At 38.4% G+C, this 16,951-nt stretch overlaps 1 protein-coding gene across 3 annotated transcripts; it reads right to left on the reverse strand.

Annotated features, from left to right (window-relative positions):
- Positions 1–136: 136 nt before the first annotated feature.
- On the reverse strand, positions 137–7,320 carry RNF7 (ring finger protein 7; the record flags this gene model as incomplete). Of its 3 annotated transcripts, none has more annotated exons than XM_082486855.1 (4): positions 137–1,112; positions 2,238–2,286; positions 3,851–3,898; positions 7,143–7,320. In XM_082486855.1, the coding sequence occupies 4 exons, from the start codon at positions 7,318–7,320 to the stop codon at positions 1,091–1,093; spliced, it is 297 nt and encodes a 98-aa protein (XP_082342981.1). In that variant the 3' UTR covers positions 137–1,090. The 3 variants fall into 3 exon arrangements, with proteins under 3 accessions (XP_082342981.1, XP_082342980.1, XP_082342979.1); XM_082486854.1 differs by having other exon boundaries at positions 2,176–2,286; XM_082486853.1 differs by having other exon boundaries at positions 2,149–2,286.
- Between the last annotated feature and the right edge of the window lie 9,631 nt (positions 7,321–16,951).

Raw genomic sequence — 16,951 nt, forward strand, 5'->3', positions numbered from 1 at the left:
CACAGAAAGACTGGGACTTAAGCTAATCTCCTCTAAATCACAGAGAAAATATGCAGGACATCAAATTCATTACTTTATATTCTAGGTGAACCCCTAATTACTGTCCAACAAGATACTTATAATACACAAATCAATCTACACAAATATCAGCTTCTTTTATTTCAACATTAACTTTCTTAATATCTCATGTGTGTTAACACCTGTTTGAGCCAAAACTTTGGAAAAAATTTTCTACCATTCTAATTTCAGCTACTCGTCATGCACTTGACGTGAACCGAAAGCAGGGTGAAAATCACTTTGATACTTTGCCTATTCACCTATAAACCAAAGCAAAATGAAGGAAGAAGTCCTCTGATGGAATTAATAGAGGTTAGAGGATGGAACCTGGGACCAAATTCTGACAGAGAAAATTGGTGGTAGATTAGCCGCTATGTAAACTGTATCTTAAAATTATTTCCACATCCAACCAGATTTTCTTTTGCAATCATTTTAGGAAGAATCCTTTTACACAAACAGAAATACTCCATAACAACGTAAGTGACATAGGCACTTCATTACTACTGTTAACCTATTTTATATTTGTTTTCAATCTTAAGACAGAAATCATCTTGGATAATAACAACTGATGTGATACACTGTAACACAGATTTTTTTGATCTCAGTGTGTAGTGAGACAAAAGCTATACTTAAAAAATTCAAAACATTTTAAAAACGAGATTACAAGTATTAAACAAAACCACAGTAAACTCTGCATGTATGCTTGATGACACAGAGATTGCCATTGGAACAACTTTATACAATGAAGATAAACCTCTAAATATACGTAAAATAAACAGAACTAGATAGAAATACATCTGCTCAGAAATGCATTAATCGTAAACATTTAAGGTCATAATTTTGAATTGATCAATGATATGCATAAAATATTGCTTCAATTTGACCCAGGTTTATTAACCATTTTATTAAGTCTGAATTTGTTACAGACTTAAAGCAGGAATTCAACCTATTACATATATTAGAAAAAAAAAAAATCCACAGCACGTGTCCGGATTAACTGTAATTACTTTGGATATTTAGGGAAAAGACAAAGTCACAGGTAAGCACTTAAATACCTGTAAGAAGAAGAAAAATAAAAAAATAATCACATGATTAATATAAAAAAAGATGATATATTGAGGATTTCCACAAAAATGAAACAATGTTTTCTCCCACTTCCAAAACATTATAACCAATACCATGATGATAAAGAAATATCTATTAACTTGAATTTTCATGAAACCACAATTTAACATTTTCCCCTAGATTTAATTAGTACCTGCTTTCTTGTAATATTTAAATTATCAGGTTTGTTTGCTTTCTAGTTTAGTCAGCTAACCAGCAAGATTGTTTACGCCAATAGTCAACTGATATCAAATACATGTCTTTGTACCAAACGTCTCTGGATTAAAAACACATCTCCATGATCTCCAACAGAAATATAAATTAAAAAAATATTAATGTGGTTAAATTTTAACACTATGGTTGTATCGTTGTACAGAATATAATACAGCAACAGATTTAGAAATACAACAAAACAAAATTTTCTAAAGTCATAAAGAAAACCTAAATTAGAAATATTTAGTATAGAGTGATGGAAAAAGCACAGAGCAAATGCCTCACACACTACTAATTTTAGATTAAAAAACAGAATACTTTCTAAAAAACCTCACCGACTGTGGTTTTGTACACAATGTTACTTAGAAAACAATTTCTTTATCCTGACAGTAAACTATGCAGCCTATCAGACTTATAGGTAAGGTCATCCTTTCAAATTAATCCATTTATCTATGCAAAAAAACATTAAATAAACTGTTTTTCGGGTATAATCTGCACCACCACATTTCTACGCTCTGATAGAGTTAACACTCAAATAGTAACAGATACGCGTATTAATGTAGTGTCTCTCGTTTTTCAGTTGTGGAAATATCTGCAGTAAGACTGACCAATGCCACCTCATACAGCAAAGAGCATACAACAAAACCACACTGTTCTTGTAGCAGATAAGCTAAATAAATCATGCTGTGATTGACATGTTCCATTCTTTTGTATAAGACATACACTATTTCAACAAATTCAACAGGGAAAAAAAAAAAAAAAAACCAAACAAACCAACAAACTTCCAGTGTTTCTATTTGCCTATTCGCTGGACTACCCAGTCCTGCTGGCAGAGGGGACAGCGATTATTCTGTTTCACCCACAAGGACATGCAGCAATTGTGGAAGGAATGATTGCATTCTCCCCAAACCACTGAAAGAGAAGAAAGAACGTGTTCCAGTCATACTCAGCTGTCCAATCAACAACTCCAGCAAGGTCCAAACTATCATTCTCAGATGTTTATAACCACTGTGAGCTTTAGAGACAAAATGGCTCATCACTGATTTATTCACTGAGATTGGATTATTATGGTCATTCTGATTACAGTTCTCCATCATCAATCCTGTTACTTATTTCCTATTACAAAAAAAGAAATACATATATTCTCACCTTCTTGTATAAAGTGACAGAGTTTTGTGAATATATAAACACATTTACCAGTTGTGTCTAGGAAACAAGCACAACTACCTAAGTTATTCACTTTATCTTCCCCAGTACCAAAATATAGACAATGCACTACTGACTGTCTATCACACAGGAGCATATCACCAAATTGTCATCTGAAATGCAGTCTTTAAACTTAAATGTATGATAAGGAGGCATATTTGACACAGTACATAGCGTCAAAATGGATCTTAGACCAGAAATTCACAGCCTACAATTGTTTCAACACAACAAAAAGGGTTGTCTATTGTCCAGCTACTCCAGAGTAGTACTGGTTACTTTGCTTTGTCCCCTTATTAGTTCACATTTTCCTTATGGGTACAAGGGTACCAGTCAAAGGCGTGTGGTAAATTAGGCTGCCTTTCTTTTTTTTTATTTTTTTTTTTTTTTTTTTTTTTTCTCTCTATCTTAAACAGGACACTTAGCAAGCCAGTTAAGATATCTGGAAGAGGAAATTCCTGTTTTCATTAAAATAATCATCAAAACCAACACTGGATTAAGTTTGAGATAATATACTTCAAAACAGAAAGAAAAGCACTGCTTTAAAAGGTGACTTAAAGGCTTAAAACAAACTCTTTGAGACAATTTTCATTATTTTTGCTTTAAATATGTCAGAATTAAGATTTGCTTTTGCATACACTGGTATGCAACTGAAAGTATGTTTATGTTTAAACAGCATTATAGTGAACTCAAGTGATTCCAATTTTTCAAATGAAAAGTGAAAAAGCAATTCTCCAGTATGTCTGAATTACGACTGGGAAAAATATCGCTTTCTAACGCAGACACACATTTATTTCAGAACTTTTTATTGGTATTATAGGTGTCCCTGCCTATGGCAGGGGGGTTGGAACTTGATGATCTTCAAGGTCCTTTCCAACCTAAACCATTCTATTATTCTATGATTATTATTGAGTCTTTTGGCATGCATCTCAGAAGAAAAAAGTAGCCTTTTCCTACTCACTTCAGAAGTGTACATTATCATCTCCTCAATTATGCTCAGAGTGAGAGAAACTTAAACCTCTCGGTTGCATATGTGTTGACTGCAAATTTGGAGCTGTTTTGTTCTACAGCATGTCTACAGTGTAAACTAATTTTATTAGTGCTCAAAAATAAAGCGTAAAGTATTACTAATGCAAAAAGATGACACAATGCAGAACAAAACACCAGTTTACTTTTGAGCATTAATAAAAATCAGTATTCCCTTCAAACTTTAAAATGCACCCTAGTGAGAGAAGCTTCAATTGAAAAACAAGCGAATGAAATCACTACATACCAACACAATCTTCTTGTTTGTTTTCAGCTTGACATCTAAGACAGGCATCTAAAAGTAAACAAGAACAAGACTCAATTTGATTCTCAGGATTCCATCATAAGAATAGGTTTGTCAGAGGAAAATATAAACTCTAAAACCAATTTACAAAGGTAAAATTTTTAAGTTTTGATGTCTAGTTCAGCCCTTTAACATTAAATGCCCCCCCCCCCATTTTACAACAGTGCACATGACAATGAAATATATATCAGAAAGAGATCAGATGGACTATAAACTGTCGAACAAGTTTTGTTTATTTTCCATTGCTTTGGTATTTTCATAACTTCTGCTCAAAAAAAGCCTTCTCCATTTTGTAGATATAACAACCAGCAGATTTGTGCCAAGGCACTCGGGCATATTAAGGCCAGAGCAAGCACAAAGCCAAACCCTAATTACAGGACTTTGTTTTTCAGATGTCAGCATCTCCTTTTAAGGAAATCATTCACAATTTTGATTTTTTTTAGGCTGTACATCTCTCACCACAACCTCCACCTCCTACTACTTTTTATACAGTAGTTTTCCTTAATAAGTACCTGCATGTAATTGTCACATGAGTCACATATGTATGCAAACATATCGGTCAATTTGATAATATAAATGAACAGACAAACATAGAACAACATCTCACTAAAAATATTTATCATCTTTATGCACTCCAGCCTTTGGCTATAGGACTGGATGTCAGGTTCAGCACTCAACAAAATACAGAACTGACAACTTCCAGGCTTAGTACTGTGCTACACATATACAATGGAAAAATGCCTTTGTTTTTCCTTTTGCCCTGACATGGGCTGCTATAGACATCTGTTCACATACCACAACAATAAAAGTATTCAACTATCATGGGAGCAAACACATCTTCACCTCCTCCAAAGGAAAGGTAGTAGTTTAAACAATAGTGTCCCGCAGGCTGGACCTGGCCTACATGTCATTAGCTGGACCATATTTTCCTAGAAGACACAAAAATAACGTGCTACAGGAATTTAGATTTCAGTATTTTTGCTTTCTCTGCCAGATACAGCTGGTACTTCTATTTTAGATTCATCTGCCCAGATATTCCTCATTTTCTCAGGTAATAAAGAACAAAAGAGGACAGAAACAGTTGCCCTTTCCTCACTGAGATAAAAGTAAGGCAGTAAGTAGATAAAGTCTCCTGTTGTCTGTTACTGTAATTTGTATTTTCACAGCATTTAAGGGCCAAGCTGCAGTGAAGATTCAGTCAAACTGCTTCAATTTGTATCATGATACATCAAAGCAAACTGATCTGGGGTCACCTCAACACGCAGGGCAGTAAGCTGGGGCAGACTACCAGTCACTATAAAAGCAGCTTTGCTACCCTAGCCCCAGATCTGTGGTTTCAGACAGAGAAGCAGCACAGAGACCTGAGGACAGAAATCAATGCAACCATACCAAGCTAAGCTGCTTCACAACCCTAAGGGTATCAGCCTGAAAGGTCAATCAACTGTAAGCCAGCACTGCTACAATCCTGCCCTTCCCAGCTAACACCTGCATTTTTGCTTCCTTCCCCTGTGCTTCCGTGACCCTTGAAGACCATGTTGGTTCAAGGAGTTAAACCAATAGAAAATTAAGCCAGCTAACACTTCCCTCCCTTGCAAAAATCAAACAAACTAACTTTCAACGAGTGCCAGCTTAAGTCTGGCACTGCCTCACACCTTAGGTTACTGCAGACGCAGTGGCTCTACAGGAGCCAGACCGGGTCTGGCAGGGTCAACACGAAATTGCTAAACTGAAGTCAGCAATGATCAAGTTTCACGTTCTGACAATGTGGTTTGTTCTCAAAAAAACGGTTGCCAGATTTTTCTGCTAGTTTCAGGTGAAAAGTACTCCCTTGGTCTACTTATGAAAAATTATAGCCAAATTTTTTTTTTTTTCCAAACTTTTATAAAAGCTCTGGGTAAGATTTTGTTCATTTAAGACTCTTTTTATAGTACCCTGTAACAGGCTAACTGGAACAGGGCAATACATTCTTAAAATTATGGCTTATATGGCAGATGAAGCCAATTTCATATTTCCAGGGTGGTCTCTGTTCACCATCGAAAAGCAGACAATCTTCAAAACGTGCTTATGCAAAAGGTGAATCTCCCACAACTTCATTCTGGGCTTTTTTCCTCTGGTACACCTTTTTGCCTTTTCTTTTCCACAGAACATTCTCAGTAAAAACGTGTATGAGAAATGACAGCATTACGTACTTTGTCTCATTTCTGTTAAGCCCAAACCTGACTGGACTTGCAGCATCATGCTTCTTGGACCTACAAAAGCAAGGTGCTCTGGAGGGAATCTTGGGTCATTTGTTGTGCCAGACGGCACCAAGCCCAACTGACGGGACAGTTATGCCCAGGGTGACTCAGCACAATAGTACTGACTGGATATGGAGATAAAAGGAGAAGAATTTAACGGATTTTCAAAGATACAAGATAAATATCGTATTTGCAAAAGATGTCAGAAAACAGTAATGCCAGACAACAATAAGGCTGCTTTCAAAGATTCTCCAGATTTCATAGGCAGGTAAGCTACCCCCTTACTTTTCAACAGATTTTTTTGGCACATTTACACGTGTTAAACTGCACTAGTAACTAGGAGGCTTGGGTAGAAGTGTTAGAGACTCTGGATTAACAGGTTTGGAAAATGATTTTATATCAGCTGTTTCTTCAAAACAAAAAACAAAACACCAAACCCACAAACAGCAGCACACACGCCCACACACCCCCCCCATACACACACAGCGTTTTGGCCTGCTCGGCCGTAACTCGGCGCTGGCGAAGTTTGCCAACACACAGGGCACAGACCCCACGACCCAGGCCCCTTCGCGCAGGCCGGGCCGGCAGCCCGCCCCGGGGCCCTGGCACAGGCTCGGCCCGCCCGCCCGGCGCAGGGGAGCAGCCCGGCAGGCGCCCCGGCTCCACCCCCCCCAGCGGGAAGGCGGCAGGGAGTGCCGCCCGGGGGAGCGGGGCCCGGCGGGGCCGGCCCACCGGGCGGTGTGCGCAGCCTGAGGTGACGGCAGGGGCCCGCGCGCGGGACACGGAGGGCCGCAGGGCCCTCCTCTCTTCCTCAGGAGGAGGAAGAGGAGGCGCGGAGGGGGCAGCCCCCCCCTTCTGCCGGAAACCGCGTCCCTCTCCTCCGCCCGCCGTGCGCGGGGAGGAGGGCACGGCGGCGGGGCGGCCCAGCACGGCGGCGGGGCGGCCCTCCGGCCCGCGGCGGCGGCCATGGCGGCCGGGGCCTGCCGTCCGGCGCTTACCCATGACCTGCACCCGGCAAATGGCGCAGGTATCGCACTCCACGTCCCAGCTCCACATGGCCACCGCGTTCCACTTCTTCAGCGAGAACATCTTGTCGGGGGCGCCCGCTTTAGAGCCCGCCGAGCCCGGGTGCGAGTGGGGGGCGCCCGCCTCGTCCCCGTCCTCCACATCGGCCATGGCGGAGGGGCGGGGACGCGGCGGGCGGCAGCGCGGGCCGACAGCGCCCCCCCGCGGCGGCGGCGAGCGCGGGGGGCGCCCCCTAGTGGGCGTGTGCGGCGCCGGTGGGATCCCGCAAGGGTCGCCCCTGCGATCCCCTCAGAAGTCGGCGGGTCCCGGCGAGTGAAGGCTCGGCCGCCTCGGCCGGCAGTAACCCTTCATGGACAGGGGCCGTTAGAGATCTTGCTTTGTGACGTCGGAGCAGGGTAGTCGGAATTCATCAGCTTGAGCTTGTGAGAGGACCAAAAAATAAAAGTAAATTAAAAAAAAATAATCAGTTGAACTAGGTAAGAGTGTGAAGCCCCTAGGGAACGGAAAAGCTAAAAGGGAAGTTTGAAGTGGATGATTACATTCAAAAATAAAGTATTTACATATACAACCACATATGTCTTAAAAACCGGAGCTTCAAAGCGTGGATAAGAACAAAGCAAAACAATGCACACAATTATTTTAAAAGATAATAGAAACTTGGGTTTCTTTCCTAACCTTTACCCAAATAAGAGCATACAAAATTGTCTTTTCCAAGATAGTGCCCTCTCTCTTTAAGCCTACTTTAAGATAATTTTGTTTGATAATGTTGACATCCATGTACAAATTGAACTTTAAAGATACATTGTTCTATTATAAGTTAGGACAAACAAATCCATGGAAGGTGTAAGCGCTGGAGTTAGAAACCGCCCCCTTTGCTTTTCCTTTCCTCAAGACTTGCCGCATTCCACCTGCACAGGCATTCTCCCATCGCTCTGCCAAACAGATCAACTGCAGTCGGAGTACCTGACTGTGTCCAACACCAACCGTCTTCTCAGCAGCTTTAGATTCATACACAGCACTTATTTTTGCATGTAGTCTAGAACACTTCTATGGAGGTATATACCCTAAAACATTTACATACAACTTGAACTGGGATGATCAACAAGACATTACAGACATTCATGGACCACAGGGGTTCACCTCACCTTATCCACACAGTGAAAAACTAAAGGCAAAATTCTTCTCTAGCCCTGGAGCTGACCCTTGTGCACACACGCACCATTCACCCCCCCTCCCCTTTAATTTCTGATTAGTTCATTGCAATTTATCAAGTCTCTGACCACAATGCAGAAATCTCAGTGTGTCCACATTGGGTTTGGTGGTTGGGCTGAACTTTGAGCATCAGTTTGCAAAGCCAAATGACTCCAGCCAATGACACTTATATTGCTGGTTAAGGCAAGGTCCTAAATGTGAGTCAGTTCCCACTTGTACTGTAGAAAAAAAATCAGGTGATTCTCTATTCACTAACACACTATTAGAAAAGTCACACCAGCCAGAGTACTTATCTTCACTATTCTGTACTAGTACCAGCCCAGTTCTGGACCTACATCAGATTGCTGTGCTAAGTTTTAAAAACTAGGCTGGATTACTGCTTTCTCACTTGAGAAATTGTTTCTCTCACTACCACTTCAAAAAAAAAAAAAAAAAAAAAAATCACATCTGCTCTCAGCAGAAATGCTGCCAAGTTGAAGTTTGAAAATACTAACTTCTTGGTTTTGCCAGCTTCCCTTCAATAACAATCGCAGCTGATTGTCACAGCTGGGTTACATATGATTATAAAGGCACAGGAATAATGATGTGTTACACTATGGTATAAACAAGAGTGCAGAGTAAAAAAATGAGATATTTTAAAGGAAGGGAAGGGCAGAGACAGAAATTACATTTCTTAATCTCCTTTTACCATTCAAAATACCATTCCATCCAGAAATGTAGTTTTCCTTGTAGCAGAAATAACTACCATTTATCTCCACATAATTCAGCTCTTAGATGATAACAGCAACTAAGTAACATGTACAAAATTAATGTGATTTTTAAAATTCATTCAAGAAAAAGCAATTTTGGATAACTTGAATGTTGCGATCCCTAATCAAGCCCAGATTTTCTTTAAGTTGAAGAACTAGAGGATCTTCATTTGTAGAACTCTTAATACTTTAATTGGAACAGTTCCTACATTCAGTTACGTTGAACACAATCAGTATTAAAACTCACACTGTTTTTGTGCTCCAAACAAACTTATTTTCTGCTTGCCTGGTATAGTCAGCAACAACAGAGATCAAGTTGCTGAGAAGAAAAGCAGCTCCAAGTCATTCTGTGGACCATGTATCAATCTCCGAACGAATTACTGCTGGCATAGAAAAGGAGCACATGGTGTATCCATCCAGCTTTGCAAGTGCTGTAGAGTAATGCAAAGTGTGAACAGAAATAAAAACTTTTAATATGTAATGACATGTTTTTATAGCTAAGGAAGACTTTGTGCAAGATTTCTGAGTGCCTCTATGTATTTTTAAAACATTTTTTATGTTCAAACAGGACACCTAGCAGGTGCCAAATTGAGATTCCTCATGAAGGATGATCTCTGCATACAGTATGTATTATGAGCAGTCGCAGTGCAAGTGAATCACAGCTTCATCTGAAAGGACTGAACTACCTTCATTCACTAAGGGGAGAGGATGACCAAATCCTCCTGGAACTCCAACTCTTGATATGTTTCCTAAGACTGCTAACAGAGTAAGCCATACATTTCGGCAGTGGCTTGCATGTTGCACACCTTAGCCACAAAAATCTGGCCTTTGGTAATAAAGTAAAAAATAAAAAATAAAATAGTTCAATCACTTCTATTATATTGATCTTAAAGATCTTCTGTTTCTACATTAATCAACTGTCAATTCAGAAGGACCTATCATTTCCTTGAAAACACTATGAAACAATATGTGAATAAGATCTTTTGCTCTTATCTCAGCTGATTCAGACTTCTCTCAATCCACACTGTCCAATTCCCAAACTCGCAGAAGTCAGCCATGGAAGGAACAATTGCTATCTTTATGTCACTGAGTTGTACGAGTTGAGAGATCTATAAACTCAGAGGACCCACCACATGTAGCTGGTGTGATGCTCAAGCTACTACTATCATGCTAATACAGCAGTATCTGATATACAGTAAAAAAAAACCCTAATTACTCTATTTCCCAATCAGAAAGAAATGTTATAATTAAACTAAAATGAAAATACTTAGATGCAAAATTGCTTCTGTTTTTCCTCACTGAACATATCTTACAATAGGCCTCTCAATAGATTCAATAGCTATCAGAAAATTTGAAAAGATCAATGATACCAAGTTGAAGTAACTACTTTCTAGTCATAAACTTGTCATTAACTTTGATAATTCATTTCTTTGTAACTCATCATATTCTTTTTTTCTCTTATTTAAAAAAAAAAAAAACAAAAAAACAACAAACATCGTCACACTTCTGAATCTGAATTACTGGGACTAGGCATAAGCCAGAAAAGTTTAAAATTAAAACCGCGTTTTGTAAAACTTGAAAAGAACATGTATACATAATTTCCCTTTGATAATGTATTTTTATACCTTTTGCATGGATGTTTAAGTTTTGAATGTATCTGTTCCTCAAATAAAAAAAACAACCTGAAATTTAAGCACATTTAATTTCTGCTGTGTAAGATGTCAATTGCCTCTAAATAGGGATTAAAAAAAGCCTGTTGTAGTCACTTTTTTTTTTTGTAAATCTACACAACTTGCCTTGCCATCTCTAATTTTTTCTTAGCAGGGATTAGATGGAAACTAGATGCAATTCTCCAGTTCTAAGAGCTCATAAGAACAAACTATGACACAGATTATGTTTGGATACTGCCAAAATGTTGCACTTTTGCTGTACACTTTGCAAATGTAAATATAAAACACACTGATTTCAATAATTTGGCAATGCTAGTTTTAACCTGTAACCATTCCCTGAACTTAATTGCTTCATGATGTTATAAAGCAGTTTTACCTGCGCAGCTGGGAGGGGGGAAGCAAAACAAGGGGCTCATGTGTATAGGAACTGCTCTGGATGCCTATGGACAGAAAAAAAAGTCAGTGAAATCTCAAACACGGTCATTAAAACAATTACAATCCCGTCCTTTAGTCTCTCCTCTTCACCCCTCATGGAGAAGCCATCAGGCATAACCAGCTCCTTTGCCGAGCACGTCTGTTCAAATGAGATGCAGCTCTGAGTTTATTCCAAAAGACTGGGATATTCTTTCATAGAAGAGAGAGAGCCAACGTGAAACACTCTTTTCAGTATTAGGATGAACGAGATGTTTCGAAAACTCATTTTTTCAAAATGGAAAAGAGGTAACTTTTCATTTGGTATTCCCTTGCTTGCTTTGTCTTGTCTACTCTTAAAAACAAAACTTGCATTTTTACTGTGTGCTGGTGCCAGAACTTACATTAGCAGTGAAAGTTGTAGATCAAATATGATACAGGTACCTTTAACTCTGTCTGTAGCACTTTATAGAAATAAAATAATAGTTTCACAACCAATAATTGTTTTCTTGGCTATTTTATCACCTATAGAGCTCTATAAGAAGTTCTGCACCGTTTTGGAAAAATACTGTCCCGGCACTCTGGAATTCAGCTGTTCTCTACAGACACACATGACATTAACAACGTCACACATGGGAGAGTGGCACAAAATATGATAGCTCTTCCAGTCAGTTTTCCCTATGTACTTTGTCGCTGGTTTTAAGTGTAACTAAAACCTCATTATTTCAGATGGGGCAGGGGAAGACCACATTTGCTTACCTCGTTCAGACTTTACTGAAAATGTTCCAATTGAGTATCTAAATGTAGGAACTTAGTTCGAGTTCCTTTCAGCTCATCAAGTGATGGTTCAGCTGGAAGTACAGCTGCTCAGCCAATTGCGTGCTATAGAATGGCAAAACCAGCTTGTTTGGCATCCCCGTGAACGGGGATGTACATAATAGCAGGTACCCAAATTTGGAATATTGTTTTATATTACACAATTTACAGTCAATTAAATTTCTGCAATAATTTCACAGTAAGGATGCAGTGTAATTCATCAAGGACTGATTCTGGATTCTGATTGTCTCCGTGTCAAACTATACTCATTCAAAGCTCCAAATGTTCGACACCCAATTTACGCAATTGCCATAATACATTTTTCTTTTCACACTCCTAATCCCATGTCAAATGAATATAGATGCATCTTCACCTTGTAAGAATATTTTCCATTTTCTGGGAACCTTTTTAAACTCTGAGTATTGAACAGACTGTGGTTTGGAAGCATGTTCAATGCCTTTCATAGATTTTCACAAATTTTTTAAGAATGGAGATGTCTGGAAATGACCTGACTTTTGTTCTTTTTCTTTCTTCTTCTACAACTTTTTGAGATTTTTGTTGTTTTTTCCACAGCTTGCTTACTCCGAATCATAGAATCAAAGATTATTTTTACTAATAACAAAACTGTTGTGGAAATGTCAGTTTTATGATAATGCAAAGAACAGTTATGTAAGGATGTGTGTATCTTGGCCAACTAATGCACGTGCTGGATTGTATTATACACTTACTGTTTGTTCTGTCAATAGACTAACATATATCGGAACACTTAAGTACTGTGACAATTTATCTGCCAAAGAAAAGAATTTCAGCACAGTTCTATGCCAAAACTATTTCTTAAACTCTAGATCACCTATGCCTCTCTGTGCTGTTTTTCCAATAGGAATATGCTAAACAGTGCTATTAATGGCCAGTACTAATACTACTGTTGTGGTTATAGCCGAGACCTCCATGAGGGCAGACAGTGGGGCTGCAGCAGAGGAAGACAGCACAGGAGATAGTACTGTATCTAGGTGACACTAGCTGTCACCTGTAGTCATTCCTAAGGTTTTACTCAAGCTGCCCGATGCAATTGCCAAAATGGAAAATAGACTTGAAAATATGTATACATTGAACATTTGGAGCTTTGAATGAGTATTATTTGACACAGAGACAATCAGAATCCAGAATCAGTCCTCGATGAATCACGCTGCCTCCTTACTGTGAAGCTATTGCAGAAATGTATTTGATTATAAATGGTATAATACAAAAATACATACAGTTTCTGTGAATAAGAAGCATGATGCAGGCATCCAGAAATCAAAAAGAAACCAAACCAGGAATTTGGGAAACGTACTGCATTCGTGGAATAAACTGCATACCGCTTTTACACTGGGAAGATCTCACTGGAAGGCAGACTAAAGTAAAGAATCACAGAAATATATCGCTACCCAGAGTAGCAAATGGAGTTTAAAAAAAGTACATCCCCACCATTTTCCCTGTATTGCTGCATATGTATGCAATTTGGCATGAACTTTATAGAAGTCCAGGAAAGAGTTCAAAGACAGAGCAGTACCGGTAATTCAGATTCTTAAATGCATTGTGGATTACTCATTAAGTGAAACAAATGGAGATCATGACACCTAATATATAGGAGGGAAATCCTTAAAGTAAAGAAGTTTTTTCAAAAAAAAGTTAACTACTTTTGCATGGGAACCTTTCTGCTTTAATGGGAAAACCCTGTCTACGAGAGACTACATACCTCCCAACTTTGCTGAGCTGCTATAATTAAGTCTAAACCCTTGAAAGTTCTCCATTCTTCATACTATACCCAGGCTCATCCACCTCTCCTCCTGAAGCAGAGATTTAAAGCCAATGACACAAATATCTTTGACTCCAGAGTAAACTCAGCTATTACTATTGCCCTGGACAGTGTGGATTTTCAAGTTAGATGCTTGTCTCATATTCCATTTATTAATTAAAATAATTAACTGTGAAGACAAAATTATGCATATTTTAACTGAGGTTAGCTGTTTGAAAATGGAACTGCATTCTGAATTGAAAACTGAAAAACAAGTTATGTGGTTTTGCTGTCACGAGGGGGCACACCCCCTACCTGTTGTGAAATATTTACGTCTCCTTTAAATTCATGTGAGGTACTGCAGTTTGTCTTAATATTTTTATCCTCACACCGATACTTGGAACCTGCCTAGTATCAGGATAGAACCCATAAGCTACTATTAGTAAATCCTGCCCTCCAATCCAAAAAACCCGAACAAAACACAAAACAAACAATCAAAAAAAACCACCACCAAGAGAAGCCCCATAGAAACTTGCCTTATGGAAAATTCCTTTACCCACGTGCTTAAATTACTGGAAGGTATTGCATAAGTGAAGTTTATCCTCTCATCATTCACACTTGTAGACATTATGTCCTGTGAACCATGTCACTCAAATTTTTTGACTTTTACCCTCTACTTTTAGATTTTGGCCAAATTAATTCCAGAATATACGTGTATACAATTCAAGTATATACATAAATAATTTAAATAAAAACCCAAAACAAAACCATGTAAGTACCACACCACAACAGAATGGTGTGACAGGGAAGACTTGACAAGAATCTAAATCAACTACTCAGGAGGAAGCTAGATGAATTATTTTGGTTGTTACAGAAATCACTGTATGTTTTGCATTTGAAAAAAGGTAGTTCTTTTATGGAGTTTTTCCAGCAGTACTGGAACTCACGCTTGTATTTTCCTGTTTGTATAGCTTGGTGCTTTATTTAAAACCTCCCATTTAGGATTAGGATTATTTCTGTTTCAATTTAACGATACTTGTAAAATCAGTCAGATGATCTGTAACTTGTTTGGTCTAATTCATACTACGGTAAATCAGCAAGGGAAAGACAAAAGGTGAGAGAGGGAAAGGTACAGGACTAAATACAAGTTGGGAGGTAAACGATGAGCTATATTGCATCATTATCACATGGAGAAAACGCTTGTACAAACCTCTCGGCTTACACTGTCACCCCCTCTGGGGTGTCAGTTCATGACTTGAGATGATTAAAATGACCAAATATTTGACAAAGCATTTTGCCTACTTCTGGCAACATTTAAATACTTTTTAGTTACATAAACTACAGGGACGTACTCTTTCCTCTTGGACTTTTAGATATCCATTGCTATACAATACATAGCACCTTGCCATCCCCCAGTGTGGAAAGCAGAGACTGAATTGTATATACTTACCCTTCTTTCATTAAGTACTTTAAAGGTCTATGGCTGAAAGATGCAACATAAATATCAGCTCTGAACATTACTGCAGATCACTTGATTTTTACAGGGGAGTTTCCCTTCTTAGTAATTTCACTCCTGTCGCCCGCTTTTTGCCATCTGATGGAGGCTCCTTTCTGTATCACCTAGCAACAGTGTCACGGTGTCAGGAAAAGCGAAGGCTGAGCAGGCGGTGTTAAACCCCGTGGAGCTCCCACCCCTAAGCTTCTTAGCCGGCTACTGGAGTAACCCTTCAGTAGGTACAGTGTCTGCACGCTGAGCCGGGAGGAAACCGCTGCGTGAACACGAGTCTGGCTGGCTTTGAAGCCTTCTGTCGTTATGTATACACACACATCCCTCAGACATCAGCTTCTCTCTCTGCTCCCTGACACAGTGGAGTGTGTCGCTGAAACATCAACCTGGAGTAAAGCAGAGGATACCTTGCATTTTTTGAGAAACCAGAGCCAAAACCTTCTGCGCTACTATTTCAGAGGGGCCGGGTAAGAGATTTTTACATTTAAGTTTTCAATTCAAGTCATACCATAGATTTACTTTGGCTGTACTATGATTCTCTCAGCTTTTTTCCTTGTGTAGGAAGAATGACTGAAAATAGAGCATGAAAGTGGGGAACAAAATCACAACCCCTTAAAGCAAACTAAATTTTCTGACTGGATTTTAAGAAAACCATATCATTAATGTTTCTAAAATGAGAATAAAGATTTATATCATCTTTTTGGTGAAACTGTTAACTAGACTTCATACAAAAACTGCCACAGCATTTGCAATAGTAATTATGCTAAAATAATTATGACCTCAAACAGTTAAAAAGTCCAGTCATACAATTTTATGGAACATCATATTCAGTAAGATTTATATATGGACAAATGTTGTTATTTTCCATAAACATTTGTTAATGTGAAGAATGTTTTAAAACCAATTCAGTAAGGTTAATTTAAAAAAAAAAAAAATCCAAACACTGCAGCCACTGGATCTTTTTAAACCTTATTCAGATTGTAAAGCGACTGATTATCAAATTTCTGTCCTTCATTTAGGTAAAGTGACTTTTTAAACTTTTATTTTAAAACTAAGCAATTTAGCTAAATTAAAGTCTATATTCCCAGTTCTTATAGCTCTACTTCCAAACTCTGAATTATTTTTTTTTTCTTTTTTTTTTTTTAAACAGCTGCCTATATTGCTGAATCTCAGGAAAAGACAAAGTATTGTAGCAGCAGTCTCATCACAGCTGAACACAGTAACACTGATATAGTCTCCTTACTGCTGTTAAAGGATTTCTGGTTCATTTAATCTGCATAAATTATAAAAACCTTAGTTAAATATGCTTCTGTAACTATTTTTAAGAACCTTAAGTAAATTGTATGCTTTTGTCCATTCTACCAGAAGTTGCTCTTTTTTGTTACTGGGAGCTGTTGCTTATTGGCCTAATTTTTATTCCGTATGCACGCTCTTTTAAATGCAATACTGAGTCAGTCCTTATCACATGTGAATAAATGTTGCAAACTTTGCCCTTTAAAATATATACAAATGAGCAGAAATTAGAGATAATGTCTCTTAAACACTTAATTTTCCATATATTATTGATTGTTTACTATATATAGTCTATATATAGATTATATGAAGATAAATATATATGCTCACCTATATGTAGGCTTCA

This window comes from Vanellus vanellus, assembly GCF_965231255.1.
Source record: "Vanellus vanellus genome assembly, chromosome: 8".
NCBI classification, from domain to species: Eukaryota; Metazoa; Chordata; class Aves; order Charadriiformes; family Charadriidae; genus Vanellus; species Vanellus vanellus.